Below are 27,502 nucleotides of genomic sequence, written 5' to 3'. Positions count from 1 at the left end.
TTCAATTTAGTCCCTGAACTATATGAAAATGTTCAATGTAGTCCTTGCACTTGAATTAATAGAAGGACTACATTGAACATTTTCAAATAGTTCAGGGACTAAATTGAACACATACTAAAAGTTCAGGGACCACATTGAACAAATTAAAAGTTCAGGGACCAAATTGAATATCAGGCTAAAGTTCAGGGACTACATTGAATAAATTAAAAGTTCAGAGATCAAATTACACATTGGGTCAAAGTTCAGGGACCGTTTGTGTCATTTTCCCATTTTGAAATTATACATAATAAGCCTTTTTATGATGTGCATCGCAAAGTCCCTCCGCTCCTTTTCTGTTCCCGCCACTCAAAAAGACGCACAAAAAGGAGCGAGCTCCCCGCAACGAAACCCCCGTTTTCCCCTCCTCCGGCGAAACCCCTCAACGCGACTTTGCCTGCGAAATCGACCTCCGTCGGCGAAATGTCCGCGTGGCAGATACTCTCCGACGGCGGCGGCGGCGATTACCGGTGGGAGCCGTTCGGCGGCCGTCCGGGGACTGCGCTCGAGAACGAACCGAACGGAGCTCTGGCTGAGCAGCGTCTACCCGATTCTCCCCTCCCTTCAATGTCCGATCTTTTGCTCCAAGGTTGCGAGATTTGCTGTCTCCATTTCCGATGGGGTTTTGGGCTTGTCAATTTGTAGCGTTTGCATCTTAAATCCGCTTCGTCAACCTCGAAAACAATCGACCAGTAAGCGAGAGAGTGAACTCCTAATTTTTTGGGTGACTTTTTCGGTTGCGTAGGATGTTCGAAGCTTCTAGAGAACGGCGATGCTGCTTCGCAGGGCTTGCCGATGTTCCGGACTGGGTCGGGCAAATCAGTGGCTCTGAAGCAGTCTTCTATAGCCAAAGCTTTGTCTGTTCTGGGCGATGAAGATGGTGATGATTTCCCTGATCCTGGTGAGCGGTCTCTATTCCCTAATTCTCGCACTAATTTCTCAATTTTAGCTTGGTCGCTAGAAGCTAGTAATTATGCGAAATGGTGCGTTTTTGTAAAGTTGTCGAGTTTTGAGGTGATCCCTTGGATTCTCCCTCTGTTCCAAATATTACTCTTGAGTGACAGCACAGTCTGTACTTGAAGAACAAGGACTGATCTGTTCTTAACCTTGCATAGCCTCAGTCTCCGCTATAAATTTGTCGGAGAAACATTTTTGCTGCATCCTTGGCAGCAGCGAACTACGTGCCTCCCAGTTCATTGCAGTCAATCAGCAGCCTGTTCACTAGTACTGCACTGCCAATGTCGCTGTGGCTTCATCGTGCAGATACTCTACAGAAAGCCAGTCAGAATGCATATGATGGGGACTCTATGTCGGTGTGTCTGTGTGGGATAGAACTGGTTTCTGGTGAATGCATTTATTGGAATATGGAGAAAGGAATACATGTAGAGAAAAGAAGACAGCTTGTTTTGTGATGAATCCAGGCTTAGATTGTGGTTTAGTTCATTGCTTCTTTTCTTGATACAATCACAGTGGTCATTATGATTGGACTCCAAAAGACTCCGCAATTCTCGTGGTCCTTGATTGAAAGTGGGAATATTCTCATTCTACATGTCTCAGAGAGAGTCTTTTCATTTGTTGTGCAAATGGACACCTTTGGGGAGATTATAATTTCTTTGTGACGAAGAAACTTCTAACATGGCTGCTGCCTGGTTTGTAGCTAAATATTTCTTTTTCCTCAACAATTTTTCTGAGGAAAGTCGGAAGAACAGATCTGACCAAATGAGGTTCTGATAAAGTTTATACTTCTCTCCAAAGTTTTCCTATGTTGTTGGCTAAATTTGCTCCACATGTACGTTATATTTTTGTTGAGAATGGTGAAAAGTATGTACAACTTCAAAATGCTTGCATGTAGTTTTAGTCCATGGAATCCTTTCTTTGCACTTACGCCTCAAACACTTCAGCGTTCTAATAAATGAAGCCCTGATATTGACATGAACTTCTTGTGCAGGACAAGCGCATGTTCGAGATTTTAGGCCCAATAGATCTAAATTGCTTTTCCAGACTGGGTCTGGGAAAGTGGTTAGTGTATCTCCTACAGGTATGGAAAGAGCCAAGACGTTGCTGGGGCTGGAAGAAGGTACTGATCAACGCGATTTCACAGGCTTACGACCCACAACAAGGCCACCCACTGTCAATACCACTAGTAGGTGTCAACTTGCATCACATTTGGACAGAAAAGAAGGTTCAGCTCGTGCTGATGCCCTGAACTCTATATCTGCTCCAAGCATCTCATTTACTCGTGGAACTAGTTTAGTTGAAACTAAATTGAAGGACTCTGGAAATTGTAGTGATATGCAACCAAAGATGTGTGATATACCTACTAAACCAGCTCCAATCAAGTTCCAAACAGCTGGTGGGAGATCTATATCAATTTCTGGTGATGCCCTTAAACGGGCCAGGAGTCTTCTTGGTGATCCAGAACTGGGAGACTTCTTGAATGAGGGAAACTTTGACAGCAGACCATTTTCTTTCTTGAATGAGAGAGAGACTGGCGATAATTCATCAAACAAAGAAAATGATTCTTCGTTGTTCTCTCTCTGTCAAGGAACACCAAAGAGGAACCATATGTCCAATGGTTTCATTACTCCTTTGCGTTCATCCTCTAATAAAGCGCATTCCCCAAAAGTGTTGGAAAAACTATCTTTTGGGGATAATTTGATCAACAAGTTTGATGCAGCTGCCTGTGACAGTACAGATAGGTCCAATTTTGATGTGGCTTGTCTGCAGAAGTCCTTAACTAGTAGGTCGCATTCCTCTAGCCCTGTTATCGGCAAGTCCTTGGCAAATGGAATAGGGCCAAGGATGAATCCACATGTAAGATTGTCAGGTGGGTCACTGATGGACATTTCAAACAGAATTGACATCAATTGTTCAGGCGCTGGAAAAGTTGAAATGAAGAGACTCAAAAAAGCAAGTTTTGTTTCCCCTTTCAAGAGGCCCCGAAGTTCTGAATTCTCGTCCCCCTTGAAAAGTGATCGCTTATTTTCTTCCAGCGGTAACTTCCTAAGCCAACCAACTTGTTTTGCCAAATATAGTATGGCGAATCTGATATGAAAAATTTTTGTATTAATAGGCTTATCCACTTCATTGGCTGAGCAATCCCTCCATAAAGGAAAGGTGTCATCTCGATACCCATCTCAGATTCCAAGAGTATATGTGAGTGAATACTTTGCAGGGCCTCCACAAGAGCATAACATGGTAAATCAATTCTGTATCTGTTTTCAGTTTAACTAGTGGGTTTCGTCTTATACCTGATTGTACTTAGGTGCAGCTTATTCCAGACCAGTTGAGAAGGATCAAACCGGATAATGCCCACAAATTTGTGTTTACTAATGAATCTGGCTTGAACTGCATTGGGGCAGAAGCCTTCCTTCACATGCTGGTCCAGTCTGGAGCGTCTACACAACATATTTCTAGAGGGTACTTTCTTTAACAATATCTTGTGATTTGCTGTTCTATTCTCAAAGAAAAATTTCAGAGAATTTGAGGAATGAATGATACATTGTTTGTGCTGGTATCTGATGGTGCTATCTGAGTTGTAAGAAGTATGTCACTAGATGCATTATGTATGTGGTCTTTTGGGGCCTGGGACTATCATATTTTGTTCGGCTTTGTGGCATATTTGCTTTAAACATCCGAAATATGCTTGTTCCAATCATGGTCAAGGGGTTCCCCAGATATTCTGATCATGCTCACTAATTCTTTATCCTTGGATTTTGTATGTTTTGCATCATTTGCTTTCTCAAACAATCCGCTCAGTTCTTTTCACATTGTCCAGATGGGTCACAAATCACTATAGGTGGATTATTTGGAAGCTTGCCTCTTATGAGAGACATTACCCAGCTACAACCGGAAAGTTTCTTACCACCACAAATGTGCTAGAGGAACTGAAGTATAGGTATCTATTATATCGATCTCTATGTTCTTTCATGGCTGATAGAGGCAGGCTTAAAATCATAATGCGAAATTTATCTAGATATGAAAGGGAAATCAATCATGGCCACCGTTCTGCAATTAAGAGAATTCTTGAAGGAGATGCCTCCCCCGCCGCAATGCTTGTGCTGTGTGTTTCAGCTATCCACGTCGATGACAACCTTAAGACTCCAAGCTCAACCACACCATTAAATGGGACACTGAACAACAATGCCATGCGATTGGAGCTAACTGATGGCTGGTAAGAGATGTGTTGACTTGACCATATGGTCCTTTTTTCTGGACAGTTGAAAACTAAAGTTGTTCTGCAGGTACTCTGTAGATGCGCTTTTGGATGGTTTGCTGTCAAAGCATCTTATGGAAAAGAAAATGTACATTGGCCAAAAAATTCGAGTAATGCATCACAAGCTCAAGTTTGGTTTTTTAATTTTTATTCGTGAGAAATTTTCAATTGCATGTTGATCATGGTTTAAAATGGTCCTCTGAAGATCTGGGGAGCAAGATTATGCGGCTGGGCTGCACCTGTTTCACCGCTTGAGGTTCCTCTCTTTAACTTATATATCCTGCTTTCAACATTTTCCATCACATCCGACCAAAAAAAAGAAAGTTTCCATCACACATTGTACTTATACCATGAGATGTCAGCTTTTTTTCCATACCAATCCTCCGGGCCAAATAAAGAAGTTCCTCATTCTAGCTTTATTTTCAGGAAACAAGAATGGCTACTTTATTATTACATGCAAATGGAACTTATAGAGCTCATTGGGCTGATCGCCTGGGATTTTGTAAGCATTATGGGCTTTACCAACTTTCTGACGATATCTTACACATAGTATAGCCCTGAAATCATCATTTTGTAGGCAAGGGTGCTGGAGCTCCATTGGCATTCAGATGTATCAAGAGTAACGGAGGTCCAATCCCTATGACTTTAGTTGGAGTTACACGAATATACCCTATTCTCTACAGGGAGAGGTAATCCAATTTTCATTGTATCTTCATTCTTCACAAGTCAGGTGTAGAGGAAATTCTGCTTTATTTGATGGGAGTTAATTATTTTAGGTTTTTTTTTGGTCGAATTTATTTTAGGTTAAGTAGTGGAGATTCCATTGTCAGATCAGAGAGGATGGAGATGAAAATCAGGCAGCTGTATAATCAGAGGTGGGCCCTACAGTACCAGAAAAATTCAACTATCAATGCTAATATGGACATTACCCATTGTATTAGTTGATGGCACATCTTCTGAAATTCTTCTAGAACAATGCTTGTTGCATCCTCATACAAACTATGCGTTTCATTCTGAAGTTATGATATACTCCTCTTGCTCAGATGGGAAATAGAGATCATTCTGAATGGAGCAATGTGTTAGTGATCTCCTCCTACTAAGTCTTCTCTCTGAATGCTTTGCTGAATTGCAGAAGAAAGATTTTTCGGAAGAAAGAGGTCCACAACCTGAGTTTCAGCGAAGATGTCCATCCTAATAACGGATACAATATAATAAGATTGTAAACGATTGTCAAATAGTTATGCAGGGGAAAACGACTTTGGTAATTTTGCAGTTTTACAGGATTGTTAGGCATTGCCGTTATCCTTGAAATAGCATGTGAATATTTTCCAATAAATTCAAAAGATGCATTACGAATGTTTTGATGGTCATATGAATAATGGTCCTGACATTCGAGAATAGTAGAGCTCTAAGGAGAAAACGCTGCATCAAATTCTTAATTGTAGTTCTGGAATTGTCTTTGATCTCATTGGCTCATCTGGCTGCAGGCGTTCCTTGGTCATTGATGGTGCCGTTTCCGAATTTCAACGGAGTACCAAAGACTTTCATCTTTCTAATGACAGCGATAGTGAGGAGGGAGCGAAAATATCAAAGTTACTTGAGATGTCTGCTGAACCTGAAGTTCTAATGGCCGAGATGAGTCCTGAACAGTTGAATTCTTTCGCTGCTTATCGATCGAAATTGGAAGTAGGTCTCAGATTCTTGCTTGATCAATTACATACTAGCAATAATTATTCACGGTATGTCTGTCTCAGTTGACTAGGCAATCTGACATGGAGAAATCTATTGAGAAAGCTCTGCAAGATGCTGGTTTAACTGAGAGGGAAGTCACTGCATTTATGAGGGCGAGGGTGGTAGGGCTAAAAAGAAACACTTACCATGGAAAATGTAGTCATGAAGAGGGATTTATAACAATCTGGAACCCAACTGAGAAGCAGGTAAATTTAGGTATATATTATGCTGCTTTAGGCATGCTGGCAAGATCTGTGCTTTGCATTTTGATTTTCATTGCAAGTGAATGTTTGGTTGTTGCCACAGCAACACGATTTGATTGAGGGGCAGGCATATGCTATCACTGAGCTTGTTCCAGCAAAGTCCAATTCAGATACCATTTACCTACAGGCAAGAGGACCCGCCACAAAATGGCGGCGTCTATCTTCTCGAGAAGTTGAAAATTTCAAGTGAGACCCTTTTGGATTGTTCTGTTCCTTCTTACGACAGTTTAGAATTGCAACCTCATAGCTATTCACTGCAGGCCATTCTTCAGTCCCCGCAAAGCCATTTCTCTATCGAATCTGGGTGAAATTCCTCTTTCCAGGTACGTATATCTTATCAAGGTTAAAATTATACAAGCTTAATTTTCCAGATCATGCAGACCAACAAGGTTGGTATTTGGATGCTTCAGTGAATTCGATATTGCTGCTTTTGTTCTATACGTGGGAGAGGTTTACACAACGGCCCACCAAAAAAGGCAGTGGATCTTTGTGACAGATGGTTCTAAAGTTGAGATGCAGGCTGGCAAATATGACACTTCTTTACTTGCCATCAGCTTCTCCTTCCCTCCGATTGATGATGATTCGTTTGTTCCAATCAATTACAACCTTGCAGGATCGACGGTAAGCATCATGCAATTAAGTCTAACGCAATCAACTCCAGATGAAGATGAAACTTTGGATTTATAACATGCTGTTTTTGATAGTGCTGAGGTGAGAACAAGAGAGTAAAGAATGTACTTAACTGCAGTTGACATGGTCCAAATTTTTTCTAAAGAATACGTCATCATTACTCTGGACAAGATATCCATGAATGAGAGTTTCATCAAGTATTAGAGATGGCTGACACAAGGTAATCACGCCAATGTAAAATTAAGGCTCTACAGGACACTGGAAAGCATTTTGGCATAACCTAGATGTAGTTACTCTATTTCAGGTGTTTTTTGTTTTCAATGTGAGAAACTTTAGTTGTCCAGAGAATTTCCTGTCCACTTTGGCTGTCTATCTTGAATTAAGGGTTTTCATCCTGTATCTGTATATCTTACAATGTTCTTGTTGATATGACAGGTCCCATGTCAGCAAATCTGTTCCCACAGTTCTACTTCCTGATTAAAGTTCTTATTGGTCCACTTTGCATTGTCTTGCAGGTTGGGTTCTGTAATCTTATTAAAAGAGCAAAAGACCAAATGAATCATCTCTGGGTAGCAGAAGCAACAGAAAATTCCAACTACTTTCTTAGCTTTGACCCTCCCTGTTATTGTCACCTTAAAGAAGCTGCTCTGTCTACTCACGGATGGGCAAAAGTCTCTGAGTTGGTATGGAGTTCAAAAATTTCATGGCAACAATTTGGCATTGGTGATGATGATTTCTATTAAATAATCTTTGCATTTACCCCGAAACAGGTAATTGATGAGCTAAAGGAGAGGGTGTTATTTATTATTGGTGATTGCAAAAGCTAGATGGTAAAGATGACGATGCAACCTTGATTGTAAGTTTACTTATTGTATAGCCTCTCTTACTCTCACCTTTTGGTTGTAGTGGAACCCATGCATTGGCAATGGTACCAAATGCTTGAGACACAGAAATAGCAACTCTAGTTTAACACTTTGCTGCTGCATTCTTGATTGTCATTTTGGTGAGAACTTATGATGACATTGGGTTCATACTGTAATCTCATGTAATAGGTGGCAGTTTCAATGTGCTTAAAATCATTAAGATTCTATACCGTTTTACTAGCACTGGCAATTTGGGTTAGCATGTCATAATCGTGTTTGTAATTCGTTTTAATTATGCCAAAAAATTTGATTTTGATGAAGATCGTGTTAATTCGTATCAATGTGTCTATAGATACAGTTAGCGTGTCGTCTCGTGTCAACATTTGGGTTTTCTCTCTGTAATATATGTTTTACCTCATCTCATGTTCGTGTCATGCAAACGGGCCTGTCCAGCATTGTTAGCCCTAGTTATATTAATGATCGTTATGGATCACTTACATAGCTGAAGTCAGTAGGAGCTTTGTCCACATTTCATTAGTAGTTGGCTAATCCTTGGATATGTACTGCATTGATTCACTTGCAGAAAGAATGTGCAATTCAAGTTGATGCATGGTGCTAGTTCAGGATGCACAGTGCTTGAAGGAGCAGCATCAATTTTGTTGGTCGGTTGATAAGCCTTCAATGCGACTAACGTTCTTAAATATTTGGTTTCATTGGCCCAAAGTTGGTGCTATTCTCGGAGTTTGCTGCCATTTTGCAGATGGTATGCTGTATATTGCTCACATCTTCCTGAAGAAAGGATCCAACCATGACACAATCTTCCATTTCTTCTTGTTAAGTAAAGCTCATTTGTATAGACATGTTTGTGGTCAAATCTCGAGTTCCTAGTTAGCCCTCTAGCTGAGAAAATGTAAAAAGCCCCCGGCCAGTCTGGTGTCATACGGTTTTTGGTTACATGAAGAGTACATTATGACAAAAGCATAAGTTGTCTTCTTTAGTGCCCGTGTATATTGGGTGTTGGATTTGCTTGAAGAAGTGCTGGACTATGCACATCTTGTACAATGTATTGATGATAACTAACCTTCAAGTTGCATTTTGCAACGTATATTTTACAGATTGAGAATGGGAAGTCAAGTTCGTCTTAGTACGTAAAGTGGATGAAGAATGAGTGAGTCTTGCATGGCCCAAAGCAATCACAAGGGCTTACATGATTAACGGTCATTATGGACACGAGTCTAGGCAAGAATTTGCCATGAAGACCAGCCCTGCACATCTGGATCAACTGTCACTGATCCAAACACAAAAAAAGGCATAAAGTGCCAAGTCCTAAGCCTTCCCCTTACTCTATCTTTGTTTCCCTACCGTAGCAAATTGATAACCTTGGTCTGATTAAAGAAGAGATGGTCTTACTTTGAATGAAATCTTCTGTTTGCGGGATGATCTCCATAATTTCAAGCATGGTCCATAATACCAAAATTTCAGATGACATTACATGCAAGCCTATCCATGTCTCTGATTTCACTAAACAGGCATGGTCCCCAGGAGGGTCACACTTCTGGAGTGATTCCATGCTTTTAATCCAAAAACAGCTCCTATTTACACTCGGTTACATACTTATTCTGACACATGTACAGATGGTATTGGAGTCTCAGTGTGTGCCTTCCTTGGAGGACAATGACAATCATTTTTTCCCGTCTGCTTTGCCTGGTCGGAATCTCGTGGTCCTCAAACCAAAACCTGCACGGACTATGACCCATTATCACAGCGCGACACACCTGAGCTGCCCCAACACCGATGACCAAGAGAGCAATTTTGCCCATTTTGATTTATCTTTAATTTGGGATCAATCGACTGAAAGTAGCCTGTGAAACAAACAATCCTAACCGTGGTATAAAATCTTTTTTCTTTCTTATTGAAACCTCTCCAGAAAAAAAGTTGGTCATATCCTGGAATTCTTTTTAGCTTGAAACCATGCTACAGGACAAGTTGTGCTCACACATAATTTGCTGAAAATCATTGTCGGATCAGGGAAAAAGCATTGAAGACTGTTGTACATATTCCTTACTTTTTGGCTACTGCTTCCACCTCTATAAATAGACCAGCTTCTTGCATGAAGGCAGTTCAATATAAGGGCAAATTACCATGGCCGAGCAAAAGAAAAGTAAATTAAGAGGGTGCATCAAGACGACTACAGGCCCTTGGATAGTCCACAAAGCCGGGAAAGATGGAAGGCTTGTCACACGATATCGATTCCCTTCAGAGATTGAACGCCAAAATAACAAAAGAAGGGAATGCAAGCGACGAGCCGTGGCCAGACAGATATTTGCAGGCCTTCGAGCTCATGGAAATTATAAACTGCCTAAACATGCTGATTCCAACGACTTGCTGAAAGCTCTTTGTGAAGAAGCGGGTTGGCACGTTGAAGAGGATGGAACCATTTCCAGAAAAGTAAGTCTTCTGAACGTCGTCACAATCACAACACTCAAGTGTCACCCGTTAACTTTCTTTTCTTTTTATGCTCGTGTTGTTAGAACTTTGGTTTCTTCATGATGAACAAGTGCGATTACACGTGTATTTACAAATGATGCTGCAGAATGTTCACTCGGACTTGTCAAGCTCAAGCTCTCCAATGGTGTCATTTGAAGTTCCTGATTCTTGCACTTGTGATGATCGTGAAAATGTAGCACACACCAACTACTTTGCCTTGAAAAAAGTCTCTTCAGCCATGGAGCTCCTTCATGAAGAAAATACTAACCTCGCACTGTCATTATAATCATTACGGTCATATCATTGATAATTTTAGATAACTAGATGTTGGATCGAGGAAAGTATCTACATCTTTGTGAATATACTATAGCTACGTGGAGATATTTGGAATGAAACTAAAAAGAGATTACTCAAGGAGCAGGTTTGTGGTTGAAGGTCACAAGAGTAGTGCGATGTATTATTTATGTTCGCTTATCACTCCACAAGAAGTATCGAAATCTTATTGTTTATATTTACTTGAAACGAGTACTTCTTTTTTTAATCATATTTTTAGTTCATTTTTTTTATTTACACGATAGAGCGTGCGGTTGCCAAACTGGAAAGTGAACCTTTACCAGATTTATAATTTCCATTGTTTGTTATCATTGCCAGATGTTGATTTGACTAGTGTATGAGGGTTATTCAACTCAAAAATGCGCATCACATTACTGCACATAGAATAAGAAAAAAATGGTGGAAAAAAAGGAAAAAGAGAAAGAAATCCAGGCACCCTTTGTACATTCTTTCTTCTTTCAAGACTATTTTTTGCTTGTGGTGTGGTGGGGAGGTAAATCCATCCCAACTTCACTTTAATTGTGGCCAAACCTCAAGTTGTAAAGAAAAAGTCAAAGTAAGTAAGAAGCTATCTGAGTCACAATCCTTCGACTCTACCCTCTAATCTTTGCGTCCGATTCTGGAAAATGTGGGCGTAGAGAAGCTCGTTCCACACATCTGGCACTCCGGGCAAGCACCAATGGAAGCAATCCGCATAGCTTATCGGCTTTGCCTCTTGCTCTTTGGTTAAGGGTTCCCATTGTCGCCTATGTATGGATGGGTGTGCTTCCTTCCGGTACTCCGAGAGCTGAGTGATGTTCAGGATCTGAACCCCGAGACCTCTCGCCTTCAACCGGTCGACCACAGACTCGACGACCCGCATCATTGCCCGGTCCGACCCACTTCCCCAGTATTCTTCTTTGGTGATCGGTTCGGTTTCCTTGTAGCAGTTTTGGCCTTCGTTCCCATCCCATTCCTCGGCTCTACGACACAGAAAAGAACGTTGCCTTGCTTTATTACTTTGTAAACGAATCTTCCAACCAAAAGGGGTGCATCGATGCTATGAAAAAGTTCATACCTTTCGTGAGTTGGAGACATGCTAACAAAGAAGACTTGGGTCTTGGATCTATTCACATGTACTTCCAACCAATCCGACCATGTGCTGAGAGCCATCTCATAGGCACGTGGCATCATCACGTCTTTGTAAATTCCATCCGGACTTCCGAACGAGCCCCACCTAAATTAAGAATAATTGCCACTCGAAATTGAGGTCTAATTAGAAGTTACTTAACTCCTCTTTATTTTAAAAAGATTTGGACATAATTTACATTTATAGATGAAGAAAGAGTACTTACAAAACTTTCATTTGGGGTCTCCTCCACCAAAGATACGAATCGAAAATGAGAATGTCCGCGTCGGACCAATGCCTCGCATGCTTCTCGATGGCTTGAACCCGGACGATCCGATCGGGCACCCGGTGATTGACGGGGTCATCGGAGTTGGATTCCACTAGCAATGGTGCCCAATAGTACTCAATAGTCGCATTGTATTCCTAATTTTGTTGATAACCATTAAACTCCCAAACTCGATCCCGAAAGTAGCTAGACATCTCAAATTTTGAGACTAAAAGATATTGACATTTAAATCATTTGAAATTGCTTAGAGATAAAACTTGGATTACAACGAAAACATCATGTTGATATCAATTTCTCAAATGGCTGCTCGAACTACACATAAAAGATATGATTTTAACTCGTGATAAAACTTTATCATCTCATATTGCATCGATTCAAACTTAATTTGAATTTGCCACTGGACGCATGGTTTCTTACATTATTCGATCTGACAACTCGTCCGATCCGATTATTTATGATTTTTTAGGGGAGAGTTCAATTGAGGACAATGCCAAAATTAAAATTTATTGTTCTAGTTTACTGCGTCAAACTGGTTTTTGATTAAGAATGGGTTTTTACCATATACAGAACCTGTAGACCGATTGATTTGCATGAATGCCATGTCCATTTTCAAAGATATGTTAAGGAATGTGTAAGAATCTAGATTTCTCCTTCTGCTGCACTATAGCCAAAGCATTGAAAACTTTTTTCCTCACCTAAATCGTTGAAAAAACTGTCGTGAATTCGTTGAAAAGGACAACGTCGATAAAAACAATGTTCACGTGCCTACGTTATTGTGCTGTCTCCCATGTGAAAGAGTTCTGAGTTGGCAGGAAAGAGATGTTTGACTTACAGAGGCCTTGAAGATGATCAAGGAGTTGTTGTGCTTGAACGACATGGATTTGAGGTTCGGAGGAATGGCCGACTCGACCAGGCAAACCATGGACACCCACTGGCCTCGATTCAGCGAGTCACCCACGTACACGAGCCTCTTGTTCCTCAACCTCTCCAGCAATGCTGTGGCATTGAACCTACCCTTGTTATCACCAGACACACAGCCACGAAACTCAACTCATAAACCCTAATCAATTTCATAAGCACATCAAAACTCAACATGCTGTGTCAATCTTCGTATTCTTTGAAGCGTGTGATACTCTGTATAATGAGATTTGAATAAAAAACTGGTATACTAATGTGGTACTCAGCAAACACTCAGATTAATGAGTCGGATTCTTTAGTTTTCTTTTAAACAAAACGAATGAGTCATGATCAATACTTAATGAAAGTATATATATACCTAGGAAGGTCGCATCCGTGGGGTTGCCACCTCCATTGCTGAAACCTCAAGTCCGTCCGGCCGAACTTCTCGCAAGCCAATTGATCCGACATGTACTTGCACTCTTGCTCCTTATAGAGTGGGTACGACATGTTGTCAAACACCCACCGCCCCGAGAACAAGTCACACTCCCACTCCGGCACTGACATCGATGTGGACGGTGCTGGCGCCGGCGAAGCCATTTCGGCCGAGCTCTGTAGGATGGCCGCTCTATCTTCATCCAGCGGCGGCGGCTGCTCCGCGTCGCGGGTGAGGTAGACGACGACGATGACGACGCCGGCGATGAGGAGAGCCACCAGGGAGTGGAAGCTGGTCTTGACCCCCCACGAGGCAGCCGCTATTTGGGCTTTGTTTGCCATTGCAAAGCAAATTTCTTTTTGTGTGTGTATGCTTGGGTAGCTTGGTGTGGGAGTTAAACGTGAGTGGTTCGCTTGTGATTGAAGTTGTTCAAGAGTGTGGAGATGATGTCTTTTTGAGCGGGTTTCGTTTGGTTTCTCCTGAATTAGGGGAAGTGGAAACAGCTTTCTTGGGTAGTTTAAGGAAAGCAATTGATTGGGAAGGGTTGTCTACTTCGGTGAGTCAATTGTCCCAAACACCCATTTTTCTTTCTTTCTTAAATTATGCGTCCTTCATAATGTCCTTGGTTTTATCCACTTTGGATACCCAACCATGGTCGTCAAGAAAATGTCACTTTCCAGGCTCTCCAACCTAACCAATCTAACCAATTCAATTGGTTGCTTTATGGTTTTTTTTTTAACTAATGCTGGGTTCTCGAAAGGTCAAAAAGCTTATTGCATACATCATCTACCAAATCTTCTTCGCCCGTGGTATTATCGACATGACTCGTTCTAGTGTTCTTACGCTAAACTAATCACACATATAAAAGGGGCGGATCCCACGTCTTCTTTCCCTAAATTTACACGTAATTAGCTCTACCCATCATTTGGCCTCAAATAGAACTTATAAACTAATAATTCCAATGCAATGCTCTTGAATCTTCTGGCAATTTCACCTCATGTAAAGTTACAACGATGGCTTGAGTTGCTCGGGAAGATCAGTTGAGGGGTAATAGCGGTATGTAGCAAAGGGCTGAAAGCTATTTCAACCCAAAGAATAATAAGGAAAGAGCCAAAATCTAGCTGCGTTGCAATTTCTCTGATCCTTTTTCAAAGCTTCAATACAGTCAAAGCAAGAAAATGCGAATTAGGTTTTGGAGTGGTTGGCACTTCTACGTCTCGATTCGGTGTCTTGAAGTCACCTCAAGAAGAAAATCCTAACCTGAGTGAACGGCAGGTAGGGAAAATTTTGTATTGATTTAAAATAAATTGATTTTTTTTGTTTAAAAAATATTTACATGACTATGGGCGCTGGATTTTAAAGTATCAATTCCTGAGGACACACCGAACGAACAGCTTCATTAATTGGGATTAGAGCGGCTTGCACATGCAATCACCTATTAATTTTTAAAGAGTAAAGATAGCAGGATCCATAAATTATCTGCTCTAAATGGAAAGAGTCACGTACTCTACAAAGCCGATGCTTTGGTACGTGCATATTTGGATATTATATTCATATAAGCTGTCCAAGGTTATATTGTATAGAGATAATTATAACGATACCAATCATTATGGGAGATTATAACCTAAAGTAACTCCCAACTAAAAAGTATGAATTGGGCATACTACTTATGAACGAGTTGTTGTATTTTTTGCAATATACGAGTCTTTGTGGATGACAAAAGTTGAGCTGGACCCACCAAGAAAAGCTCCTGGGCTTGTTAATTGTCGATTTGAGAAAGAGGTTTTATAAGCAATATTTGTGAAGTTTTTTGACTTGAAGGTCAACCAGTTATGCCTCAATACAAGATAAATCTGGGCATGTCGGGTCATAAAACGACGGGCTAAGCAATATAATTAAATGTACAAAGAGGGTCTAATCACATCAAGAACATGTGAACTTCAACAAGCTGCTAGACTATAAACTCAGATGATGTGCCCATTATTATCGAATAGCAACTATTACTTACTTGAAACTTAATACAATCTCGCAGAACAATGAATTCCTCGAGCCTGTGAGATTCTCACAGACAAATCTCAGTCTGTGACTAGTTTATCATTTATAGAAGCAAGGTGTCTGGGCAGGGGTTTAGTCCCACGTCGTTTGGTGTGCACAAGTGGCGTTGCATATAAGCTTGGTTTGGCAGAAGGTAAGAAGAAAAAATGTAGGCCCCGTTTGATTCGATTTTGCAAATGTGCCTTGGGGAAAGTAAATACCTAAAATTTAAAAATCTTTGAGGAAATGCAATTTGCGTTTGGTAAAAAATACTTTGTGAAGCTGTTTTGGCTCAAGTAGTGTTTGGTAAATTTTATTTTGCAAAGGACTTTGGCTGGAATTTTTTTTTATTTTAAAAAAGCAAACCCTTCGCTGGCTCCGGCGAAGGGCTACGGCCGCCGGTGAGCTAAATCTGGTGCCAACAACCGTCGCCTGAGGTCGCGGACCCAAGTGGCCATCGCTTGGAGTCGTGCGACCAAGGCGACATCGCGGCTTGGGTCGAGCGACCTAAGCCACGACGACCACTTGAGGTCGCGCGACCCAGGCGGCCGTCGCCGAGGTGGCACAACCCAAATTTTGCCTCTCAAGCCTGCGAACTTTGTCACGCTAACAAGAGCCTCTTCCCAACATGGTCTACCCAGATTTTATGTTCTTATTACTTTTCTAACCAAGGTATTAATTACCAAATGCTGGGATATTTGTCCAAAAAGCTCTAAACTTATTATACGGTGGTTAATTCAATCCTAACATTTTCAATTTGACCAATTTAGTTCTAAATTGACGATTTAATAATATAATCATTTCGGTCAATATTGACAAAAAATTATTGATGTGGTCACCAGCTATCCTACATGATTTTTGGAATTTTTTTTAAAATTTCTAAATTTTTTTATAATTTTTCATTTTCCTTTTCCTTTTATCTTTTTTCCGTTGTTCATCTCCTGGAAAGGGGCCGCAGGGGTCGTAGGTAGTGGAAAATAGAAGAAGAGCTAGATAAGAAAAAGAAAAAAGAAATAAAAAAGATTTAGAAAATTTTAAAACATTGCAAAAATCGTCCACATTAGCGCCGGCCATCCTTCATGCCAAGTAGGATGATCAGCGACTATGTCAGTGATTTCTAGTCAAAATTGGCCAGAAGGACTATATTGGCAAATTGTCAAATGTTTTAGGACTAAATTAACAAAATTGAAAAGTTTAAGATTGAATTGATCGCAGTACAATAAGTCTAGGACTTTTTGGACAATTTCCCCACTAAATACTTCTTCAATGAAGAAATATTATGTGTGGATCCATATAAATTATTGTCGATAATGGAATTTCAATAACTAATTATTTCAAGCAATACAAGCGATTAATTTCAGGAATCTTTTTTTAAAATCATTCATTGTTCACGAAACAAACGGAATTGAAATCTAACCTCGTTTTCCCCGTTCCCTCCAATTTTGGACCGACAGAATTGTCCTGGATCTATCACTATGGGTGTGTCTATATATATAGATCAAAAGGAAAAAAGTATACCCAATCGCACAACTAGTATTTTGCAATTGCCTCTTTGCACTTCCAACTCAATATCTAAACATAGGTGTCTAAATAATGGAAAATATAAGTGTAGAGAAGTTCGTTCCACACATCTGGTAGTCCAGGGAGGCACCAGTGGAAGCAATCCGCATAGCTAATCGGATTTGCAAGCTGCTCTTTAGTTAGGGGATGCCAATATTTTCTATGGATGGTGGGGTGTGCTTCCTTGCGATACTCTGAGAGCTGCGTAATATTGAGGAGGTGAATTGTGACGCCTCGTGTTTCGAGTTTCTTGATCACTCTTTCTACCACACGCATCATCGCAAGAACTGATCCGGTTCCCCAATATCCTTTTCGCATAATTGGTTCGGTTTCACTGTAACAGCTTCCGCCAGGAATCCCACCCCAGTCCCTTGCGCTGCCATATCAGAAAGAGCAATGCCATATATTTAAGGAACTTGTGAAATTTGACATGCCAAATAACGGGCTCGAAATTAGTTGTTTGTTCAGAAACTCGGTTTAAAACACAGGTGTGGGGCTTGTTTAAATGACCAATTAAGGCCTAGTGCATGATTTTGTATACTTGGCTTTGTAAATCGTTATCGTTGGATTGTTTATACGTAAGGAAAACTATAAAACTTCTAGAAACAATATGCAAATGCATGGCATAAATATGTTAGTCAATCGACCTAGGAACCTCTCCGTAGACTTCGTTAATTCAATAGCAAGTAGATTGAAGAGCATTTGGAAAAAAGAAATGGAGACTTAAATGATCCTAACAATGTGCTTTTAAGACAAGAAAGGTGTGGAGAAATTAAGGAATATGCATGAGCCAAGTATTGCCTTACTTCCAGGGAAAATGCATCACACAACTCATTTCTACAAGTTGTAACTACAATTAGCTTTAGACAGAGAGGAATGTGGTGAAAACTTACTTTTCGTGAGACGGGGACATGCTAACGAAGAATAATAGGGTCTTTGATCTATTGACATGCGTCTCCAACCAATCTGACCAGGTATTGAGAGCCATCTCATATGCAAGAGGCATTTTCACCACTTTGTGCATTGCATTGGGACTTCCAAACGATCCCCACCTGGTCGAGATAATTAAAAGAACGGCTTCATTCAAAGGCAAATAAGTCGAAGTAGAAAAGATTAACTTCCATCTGAAAAGTATTAGTCTTAACGTGAGGTTAGCATTGACCTTATTATGTTTCTTATGCATAACCTACCCTCGTGTCTTAAAGAAACTTCAATTGATATTTGGCTTCATTTGTAAGCATCTAGCTCTCTTACTGTATTACATACTTTACTTAAAAAAGTCTCAGTCCGGGAAATTACGTTTCTATGAATTTAGGGAATAAATTCACGTCTTAAATTTAATCGTGTTGAATTGATCAACGCATCAGCAATTTAGTTGAAGGCCTAGATTCACCCACATCACCCAGGAGTACCTTGAATTTATCACGATCGCCTCAATATTTTGAGGAAATCAGTCACATCAACAAAAACCCTAAACCAACAACGACCGGCCTCCGTCAGGACTGCCCATCGTACCCACTAAGGTGCTCGATTGCAAAACTAAGAGGACCAACCACCATCTCTCTCTCTCTCTCTCTCTCTCTCTCTCTCTCTCTCTCTGCCAACCCAACAAAGGCGGCGGCTGCAGCGTGGCACTAGAAAGGCCATGTGATGATGCATAGCGACGTTAATGATGGTGGGGGCGTGTCACGGCGGTGCGGTCCGGGTGGAGGAGGGAGAAGAAAAAGAAGGAGACAGCGAGAAATAGGAAAAAGAAGAAGAAAAGAAAAAAAAAATGAGGACATATCTCAGCTGCTGAAGATTCAACAAATTGGTTGTGTCCTCTTCAACCCCTAAATTTAAAGGATGTCTACCTTAATTTATGAAGAGTACACATCTTCTCTTTATTCCCATAGGAGATAGCCAATTCGTTGTCTAAAGTCCTATAACCACCCCTCAAACCCTAGTCTAAACATCAGGACAAGTTTGTCAACATTTATGAAGAAAACAAATCCACCACTTCATTCTTGTTCAAAAGTTCTCTCCAAGTTAAATGTGTTGGCTTGTATCTTGGTGAATTGAAGAAGTCAAATTTAATCATAGAATGAGGAATCAAATTCTTAAATTAAATCATACAATTTATGTTTAAAGTTTGACATTTTCATTTTCATTTAATCTACAGTGGGAAAAACGATTTGAAACAACACGTTTACCAACTCGGGTAAAAACGAAGGTATAGGTTATTAGCTGACCAAGAAGGAGAAACGGATATTTTAAATTACCAATCCTTTAACTTAGAAAAGACACTTGTGTCCACATTGGAGGGATCAATATGCAACAGGGAAAACCTCTATTATATTAGAAAAGATACATTATTTTCACAAGATTTAAGAGGTAAAAGTTAATTTCTTCTTGTGACAAAATTAAGTTAACAAGTATTCTAGGACACTTGTTGACCAATCAAATATGAATATGCTGTAGTTTTCATGATAAGGATGGCTTTTCTTATGATATTTATAATAAACTTTTTTTGGAATTGAGACTTTTCTCACGGAGCATATGCATAATAAATGCTTGGAGACACTCGTTCAACATAATTTCTTATAGCATATACTCACAGAAGTTCCATTTCGGGTAGCCTCCACCAGAGGTAGGTGTTGAAAATGAGGAAATCTGCATCGTGCCAATGCTTGGCATGATTTTCGATGGCTTGAACTCGGACGATCCGATGATAAATCGAGTGGTTCTTAGGATCATCGCCGTTTGACTCAACTAGCAATGGCGCCCAGTAGAACTCAATCGTCGCATTATATTCCTTCACATTCATCAAACAATGCGATTGCCAAAAGTCTAACGTGTCAATATCGAGGCACCAAATTGTACATTACTTGGTTAGCCAAAAAAAATTCATTTATGATATATCGTTTGTGTCAAATATTCATCTATTCACGAAATGAATTCACTTGTCAAACTCAAAAGATGCATATTTACACCATCAGAACTTTACTCTGTAAAGATTCTTTTATATCATTGGTGTCTAAAATATAAAATATAAATTCTTTGGTTAATACCATAAAAAATCTCAAATTAGTACACTCATGTTATATTTACCCCAAATTAATTTTTGTGTTACAAAAACTCTAAAACTGGCACACCTATGTCATATTTACCACAAACTGATTTTTTTTATCATAAAAAATCTCAAACTAGTAAATGAAAATGCATAGATGGTAAAGATATATGGGGAAAAATTACCAAAAAAGTCATAAACCTATTGCAATTGTGCCAATTCAGTCCTAAACTTTTTTTTTTTCTAATTCAGTCCTAAACCTTTTGCAATTGTGCCAATTCAGTCCATCCAGCTACTTTTGGCCAGCCGGCGCTAACGTGGACACCGGCCGAAGCCGGCGGGCTGATGTGGCAATATTTTAATAATTTTTTTCGAATTTTTTTTCCTTTCTCTTTTTTTTTTCTTCCCTTCTTACCCTTGGCCGGTCCGGCTAGGGGGAGGCTCGCTAGCGAGGTGACCTCGCCGACCACTGGGGACTGGCAAGGGTGAGCCTTGCCCAGCTCCGGCGAGGGCGGAGCTCACCATGGTTGGGCGAGCTCGACCTCGCCAGATTTGGGCGAGCTTGAGCCTTGCCATGGCTATGCGACGGCGAGTGCCGGCGAGGCGAGCCTCGCCCAGCCATGGCAAGCTCTGCCCTCGCCACCGCTGGGCGAGCTCTGCCCTCGCCACCGCTGGGCGAGCTCGACCTCGCCCAGCCTCACCATGGTTGTGCGACGGCAAGGCTTGCCCTCGCTGAATTTTCTTATATATTTTTTTCCTTTCTCTATTTTTTTTTGGCCTTTCCTTCTTTCCCTGGTCCGGTGGCCGGACTGGCCAGGGGCTAGGGCCGGTGAGGTCTCGCTGGCCACTAGGGAGGCTCGCCCTCGCCGCACTGGCGAGGGCGGGGCTTGCCATGGCTGGGCGAGCTCGACCTTGCCCATAGCCATGGCGAAGTTCGACCTCGCCTAGCCATGGTGAGCTCCGCCCTCGTCGGCCCTCGCCAGAGCTGTGCGAGACTCGCCCTCGCTAGTGCCAGCGAGGACGAGCCTCCCCAGTGGCCGGCGAGCCTCCCCCCTGGCCAGATCGGCCAGGGGAAAGAAGGAAAAAGAAAAAAAAAAAGCGAAAGGAAAAAAATAAAATAAAAATTCGAAAAAAATAATATATATATATTAAAATATTTCCACGTCAGCGTCGGCCGACCACAAATGGCTGGATGGATTGAATTGGCATAATTGCAAAAGGTTTAGGATTGAATTGACAAAAAAAAAGTTTATAACTGAATTGACATAATTACAATAGGTTTCAGACTTTTTTGGTAATTTTCCCGATATATGGAGACAATCAAGAGAGTGCCATGTAGGACATAGAGCATCCACGGTCACTAAACATGGCAACGGGATAAAATTTTGTTTGTGAGTGAAGTGGTAGACTGAAGACATGAACTGTTTGGACATTTGCATTTTTCTGGTAAAATTCCGCGTGAGTCTAACGTATTCTTAAATATTGATTTGACTAAATCTAGTCAGTTTAATGACGAATATTTCCATACACCTTTAATCAAAATAATTGATAGTGGTATCAAACACTAATATATTTCACTTTTTGCCCATCGAGCACCCCATTCTATTTTGAAATATATTTCGATCGAAGGTCATTTCGATAAATATTCAAGAGGGGTCGATACTTATAAGTATAAATAAGTAACTGTGGCTAATAAATGCATAAAAATCACAGTAGGCCAGTAATTGAATGAGTAACTTTTCCTTAAGAGCCTAGAAAAAGAAAAGGAATTATTTAGTGACAGTTTAAAAGAGAGCACTTACATGAGCCCTGAAGATGCGTAATGAGGCGTTGTGGTCCGACATGGACTTGAGGCTGGGAGGGATCGCGGGCTCGACCATACAAACCAAGGAGTGCCATTGGCCACGATTCAAAGAGTCACCCACATACACCAACCTCTTGTTCCTCAGCTTCTCCAACAATGCTGTCGCATCGAATCTAACCCCATTTTCAGTGACGGAAGCAGAAAAAATAGCAACGAGCACACTATGATGCTAATGCATTCTTTAGATCAATAGAAGACCAAGAGAAGTGAGGAATGGAGTGCGCACAAGTGCTTATACCTGGGAAGGTCACAGCCATGGGGTTGCCACCTCCATTTCTGGTACTTCAGGTCCTTCCTCCCGTGAGCCTCGCATGCGATCTCCTCCGACATGTACGAGCATTGCTTCTCCTTGTACAGTGGGTACGACACGTCGTCGTACACCCACCGCCCGGAGAACAAGTCGCATTGACGGGTCGGTACCGTCGGTGTCGGGCTCCCGAGTCCAGGCCGGTCGCGCGAGAGGCATACGGTGGAGATGACAAGGACGGCGACGAGCAGAGCCACCAGGGAGTGGAAGCTGCCGGTCACTGAAGACGCCCAAGTGGGTGGTGCGATTGCAACCACCTGGGATCTGTTTGCCATGTTATTGACGCTCTCCTCCTCTCTCTCTCTTCCTTCTATAGCCTTCTTCTTGGCTTGTTGCTGAGGAGGCTCCTACTTTCTTCTGTGGTAGGTTAACTGCGGGAGGCAATGTTGACCGAGATTGGATTCCGATGCATCGGTTCCTCAAACTTCAAGGAGGAGAGGAAAAAGAGTCTACACTGCTGCTATGAAGAAATATTTAAAAAGATGGACTACTGAACAGCCCCGGAAATAAGGAGTTATTTCACGTGCCGCGCGTATGCATCTAATTATTCAATTCGAAGGCTCAAAAGTAAAATAATTCAGTTAGTCTCCCCAGATGATTAGTTTTTTTTCATGTTTATAGTAAACAAAAGAACATAATTTAATGATCACGTGCAAAGCACCCCCACTAAGCATGGGAATTTGTTTATACATTTTGCAGGGGGACATTAGATATTTGAAAAGTATAGATTCGCTTCTCTCATGTGGTGGTGGCAAGAGGAGAAAAGGCTATACATGTACCGAGAACATGTAATCTTTTGCGTTTGATAAATTGATCAGAGTTGTTATACCGTTCACAAGACGTGAAATATGATTTCCATCGATGAGGCAATATCTAACTTCGATTTGAGTTGCTATAGTTCTTTAAAAGTTAATGCTAGACACAGATTGCTTAGGACATTGAAATTTGCAAAATAGAGATTTCCTTATTTAAGAAAACCATGCTGGCACAATTATTGTCCGATTTATAAATTTATAAGCTTTTGACTTGTTGTGTACTATCAATCTTCATTAGAATATTCGGCGCAACGTGGCACGTATCCGAATGTTGTGGTAGCGTTGCAGTGGTGTTCGCCAGTAGCCGGTGGCGTGGTACCACATGTCATCCAGACTGTCCAACCATTGCCAGGCCCACGATGGCGGCTTAGCCTACTGAACGAGCGGGCCTAGTCCAGCGCTTGGGCAAGAGTGGCCTAGCTCGGCCGGCTGTGCTGGATTACGTCCGTGTACTCCGGGGAGGCACCAGTGAATGCAATCTGCATTGTTCTTAGGATTAGCTATCTGGTCTTCGGTTGGGCCATGCCATTGTCTTCTATAAATGGCTCGGTGTGCTTCTCTGTGGTACTCGGAGAGCAGTGTAGTGTAATGTTGAGGACGCGAACAGGGAGGCCTCTTATTTTGAGCCTGTCAATACTATTCTCGATCACAAGCATCATTTTGGATTAATACGACGAAAAACCCTAAACTGATACATTTATGATAATTTTACCCCAAACTAATTTTTTGACAACAAAAATCTTCAAACTGATACGCTTGTGACAAATTTGTCCAAAACTAATATTTTGACTACTAAAAACTCCAAACTAGTACATTTGCGACAAATTTACCCTCCGTTAGTTTCCGTTAAATTGGATTTATACCATAAAAAATCACAAATTGATATACTTGCGACAAATAGAGGGTAAAACATAAAATTGGCACATTAGACAATTGCCACGTGTCATTTAATAAAGCAATTTGACAGTAAATTTTAACGGAAATAAACTGAGGATAAATTTGTCACGGACGTATCAGTTTGGGGTTTTTTGTGATTAAAAAATTAATTTGGGTTAAAATTGTCACAGGTGTATCAGTTTGGGGTTTTTCGTGCTATTAACCCTACTCTTTAAAGGTGATTGGCTATGTTTTCATGTAACAGCTTTGCCCATCATCACCAACCCAACCTTCACCTCTGCAAATACAGTAAATCACTTGGCGTATCTTGTTAATGATGTTAATTCAATTCAACGTGCATATTTCTCGTTTTTCTTTTTCTTTCTAGGTTCATCGTATCATTCTCTGGGTGCAACCTTTTTACGCACTTGTTTTTCCTTTCGAACCCTATACATTAGACATTGAATTTGAATGTAAATCTTTTGATTAATCGTTGAATATGCAACGTAGATTCCCTATATCATTTACTATATTGTACTTGACTATCATTTAAGTTTTAGATGATTTTGTCAGGGTGCACATGTGTGAGCATGCAAATAATCACTAGGGATCCGTATAAACTAAGTGATATTGATCGAAAGTAGAAATTAATATTCAATTAGCTCATTACTTAATTATTTAAATTGTAAACGTTGGTTTAATTGGATATGTTAATAGATTCAAATTTCAACTCACTCTTGGTGATATTTCTAGCTAAGATGAGGTATTAAACTTCTGCAACGTGTTCAATCTTAGTATCGAGATGATGACTGCGTGGTGGTGCCTAATGAGATTTAGTCCAAGAGAATCTCAAAAAGAAATCTTAGATTTGTTTGATGGTTAGCCTGCTTTTGTTCACCCGGATTTGGATTGGGATAGGATATGATAAAGTAGGATTAGAAATCCTTCAAATATCCTTCGGATTGTAAAAAATCCTTTCCCGTGTGTTGTGCAATCCATAATAGGATTCAAAATATTTGAAAAACTCATTTGCTCACATAGGTGATACTTTCCAAATCTAGGGAAGCATCCTCTTGACGTAATCTTGAATGGCCAAGATTTTGAGCGATCACCGTTTTCGCCGGATCTCCTCCTCCTCCTCTTTTGAAATCTTTCATTTGTCAGTATAGAGTCTCAGATCTGAGCAGAGGATGGGATCGGAAGTCAAAGCATCACAACAAAATTAGGTGACCATCATTCAGGATCGACATACGAACGTCCAAAACTTTGTGCATTTTGGTATTTTTTTCTTCTTTTTCTTTTTGAAAGATGACTTTTCGGGTTGATCCATCGATTTCGGGTCATTCATCAGTGACAGCCGATTCGGTTTGACAGTCGTTGGAGGACAATTGGCTAGACGGCGATAACGATTGACGTTGGTCAGAGACGATGAGGATTGCATGGTGGTCGAGAGTTATAGGCTGCTGTAGCGACGGTCCTTGCATGGTGGCCGGCCATCGTTGGAAGGAATTTTTTTTTTTTACTTTTTTATCCAATCCGGGTCTATCCCACCCCCTAACCCGGATTTATTATTTGGCATTTTATCCAGGTTTATCCGATCCAAAAGATGTTGCCAAACATTGAATAGGATAACAAAATATCCTATCCACACTATCAATTCACAAATGGAGTAGATGATGCTCCTATATGTTCATAGGAGGGAGTTAGGGAAATTCTCCAATTAGTTCTAAACCTATTGTACATATATCAATTCAGTCACAAAATTTTTAATTTTGCCAATTTAGTACTGAACCTTTGCCGCAAAATTTCAATGTAATCTTTATGGCTAATTTTTGCCGAAATCGTTGATACAACAACGTGCCACGTAGAACGGCTAGCGATGATTGGACCGCCACGTCAGCGATTCCGGCGAAAATTTCATGCAAAATTTTTTGTATAATAATTTTAGGACTAATTGGGTAAATTCATCGGAGGGAGTTTGTGCCTAGTTATGGCCAAGGTGGAGATCAATGCGAGTTGAGATACGCTGGAGACTCTTGAACCGAGAGACTGACAGAGTGGAGATGCTTCTCTATATTCAGGATGGAGTTTATGGTTGGTTGTGGGCACGTCAGGTAAGTGGTGAAATGTGAAGTAGTTGATATGTCTGGTTGGCTTATAACTTAAATGACTTATTTAGCACTTGAGTGAAAAATCTAACAGGATATGTTAGAATTTAACTGTGCTTTTTATCATGGACGTTGCTTTTTCTCATGCACCCTAATCAAAATAATTGATGGTGGTATTGTCCATAAACACTAAGAAATTTCACTTTTTGCCCTATTTCGTCGGAATTACTTCCGTAACAAAATATCTTTCACCGAAAGTAGTTCTTCGGCTTTTAATGAAAAGAGACTAGGTTTTGTGGAAATCCCAAATAAGAAATATCTAGATAAACACAAAAATTGAACACTGTACTCCCAACGGAATTTTACAAACACAAATCATGCCCGAATTCAATCGACGTCAAGACTTAGAAAGTACAATCGATGCAAACGAACCAAACTATGACGAACTTGCTAGAATTTAATTGATGGCAAAGCTTGACAACACGATGATACTATGTCGGAATTTAATCGACAACGCAACTTCTTGGATGGAGACACACGCCGAAATCTAATCGACCATGTGAATTTGAAAGCTACTACTAAGAAAAGTAAATTGCATTACAGGAAGGTAAAGATAAAAATAAATTGGTTCGATGTATGCTGGGGAGAGGCCTTCTGATGGACTGTTGGTGGTATTTATAATGGTCTTGAAGTAATTGCCTTTTGACATTTTCAAGCGGTTGCATTCCCTTGAGTAACTTTCGTCGATCAACTCCATGTTTCTATATCTCCACAAGTCTCGCACCCACGTTCTCAAATGGTTGCTTTTGCTGTATATGAACTACTCCGGGATCTTCTTTTCTTGTAATGATGGTGTTGATGTTTGTTTGTAAAACAAACAAATAAGGTTTTTCCTTGTCCCACATAGGAAAAAAAAGGAAAGTTTTGGTCCATTTATAAATTAATGTATTATCCTTTATTGTAAATGGAGAAAATGGGTGACTGTGCTAGACCCCTATAATACCCGCGTGCGGGTGCGCGTTAAAATCGCGCACTAAACTGTCCCTTTTAGGACACGAAAATGTATGTCCAAAATTGACTGTTTTCATGCTCGAAGGGTTGTGTCCGAATTGCAACTTTTTGGGCATGAACGGTTGTGTTCGAATGGCGATTTTCAAACACGAAAGATTATGTTCGAATTATAATTTTTCGAACATGAATGAGTGTGTCTGTATTGGCAGTTAGACACCAAGAGGTGTGTTTTATTTTGCTTATATATATTGGACAATTCTGTTCAATTGACATAAATTCAGAACTCCCTTCATTTTCGTTTTCCTTAAGAGAAAAACGAGACAACCATTTTCTCAATTGTTTCGCAAAGAGTTTTAGGAGATTTACTGGAATTGCTATTCAGTATTCTCATCGTGACTTTGTTGTATCCTAAAGGGAATTTGCTAGTAACCTATTGCAGCTTCGTGGGGCAAATTGATCCTAAAAGAGAGTAATTACACGCCTCAAAGTTTGACTACATTCCGATTCCATTTCCTACAAACACATTTATCCCAACAGATGGTTGTCCCACGGTCTTGCTTTCAAGCGATAACTATTTCCTCCAAAAATGTGT

The 27,502-nt window shown here is 40.5% G+C and overlaps 4 protein-coding genes across 5 annotated transcripts; 2 read left to right on the top strand and 2 right to left on the bottom strand.

Moving 5' to 3' along the window:
- Positions 1 to 334: 334 nt before the first annotated feature.
- On the top strand, positions 335 to 8,886 carry LOC115662867 (protein BREAST CANCER SUSCEPTIBILITY 2 homolog B-like). Of its 2 annotated transcripts, none has more exons than XM_056314280.1 (20): positions 335 to 625; positions 782 to 937; positions 1,985 to 3,031; positions 3,110 to 3,234; positions 3,308 to 3,456; positions 3,815 to 3,934; positions 4,013 to 4,210; positions 4,281 to 4,362; positions 4,458 to 4,508; positions 4,679 to 4,754; positions 4,830 to 4,941; positions 5,056 to 5,127; positions 5,740 to 5,938; positions 6,007 to 6,189; positions 6,290 to 6,432; positions 6,507 to 6,569; positions 6,657 to 6,867; positions 7,392 to 7,559; positions 7,647 to 7,732; positions 8,323 to 8,886. In XM_056314280.1, exons 1-19 carry the CDS (start codon positions 460 to 462, stop codon positions 7,701 to 7,703), a joined length of 3,378 nt encoding a protein of 1,125 aa, XP_056170255.1. In that variant the 5' UTR covers positions 335 to 459; the 3' UTR covers positions 7,704 to 7,732; positions 8,323 to 8,886. The 2 variants fall into 2 exon arrangements, with proteins under 2 accessions (XP_056170255.1, XP_056170254.1); XM_056314279.1 differs by having other exon boundaries at positions 3,302 to 3,456.
- Positions 8,887 to 9,819: 933 nt separating this feature from the next.
- LOC130139009 (BES1/BZR1 homolog protein 3-like) lies at positions 9,820 to 10,748 on the top strand. Its single transcript, XM_056314912.1, has 2 exons — positions 9,820 to 10,187; positions 10,333 to 10,748. The coding sequence occupies exons 1-2, from the start codon at positions 9,882 to 9,884 to the stop codon at positions 10,510 to 10,512; spliced, it is 486 nt and encodes a 161-aa protein (XP_056170887.1). The 5' UTR covers positions 9,820 to 9,881; the 3' UTR covers positions 10,513 to 10,748.
- Positions 10,749 to 10,945: 197 nt separating this feature from the next.
- Positions 10,946 to 13,856, bottom strand: LOC115662869 (protein trichome birefringence-like 34). Its single transcript, XM_056314292.1, has 5 exons — positions 13,230 to 13,856; positions 12,786 to 12,963; positions 11,894 to 12,090; positions 11,617 to 11,775; positions 10,946 to 11,521 (listed from the first exon to the last, which is right to left on the bottom strand). The coding sequence occupies exons 1-5, from the start codon at positions 13,625 to 13,627 to the stop codon at positions 11,137 to 11,139; spliced, it is 1,317 nt and encodes a 438-aa protein (XP_056170267.1). The 5' UTR covers positions 13,628 to 13,856; the 3' UTR covers positions 10,946 to 11,136.
- Positions 13,857 to 16,819: 2,963 nt separating this feature from the next.
- On the bottom strand, positions 16,820 to 22,771 carry LOC115662868 (protein trichome birefringence-like 34). Its single transcript, XM_030584952.2, has 5 exons — positions 22,032 to 22,771; positions 21,732 to 21,906; positions 19,478 to 19,674; positions 17,774 to 17,932; positions 16,820 to 17,256 (listed from the first exon to the last, which is right to left on the bottom strand). Exons 1-5 carry the CDS (start codon positions 22,373 to 22,375, stop codon positions 16,893 to 16,895), a joined length of 1,239 nt encoding a protein of 412 aa, XP_030440812.2. The 5' UTR covers positions 22,376 to 22,771; the 3' UTR covers positions 16,820 to 16,892.
- Positions 22,772 to 27,502: the final 4,731 nt, after the last annotated feature.

The sequence above is a fragment of the Syzygium oleosum genome, unplaced genomic scaffold (assembly GCF_021117445.2).
Source record: "Syzygium oleosum isolate NSW1041296 unplaced genomic scaffold, Sole_v2.1 Sole_v2.09, whole genome shotgun sequence".
In the NCBI taxonomy this organism is placed as follows: Eukaryota; Viridiplantae; Streptophyta; class Magnoliopsida; order Myrtales; family Myrtaceae; genus Syzygium; species Syzygium oleosum.
Note: the sequence above shows the minus strand (reverse complement) of the source record. Positions and strands in the feature narration are given on the sequence as shown.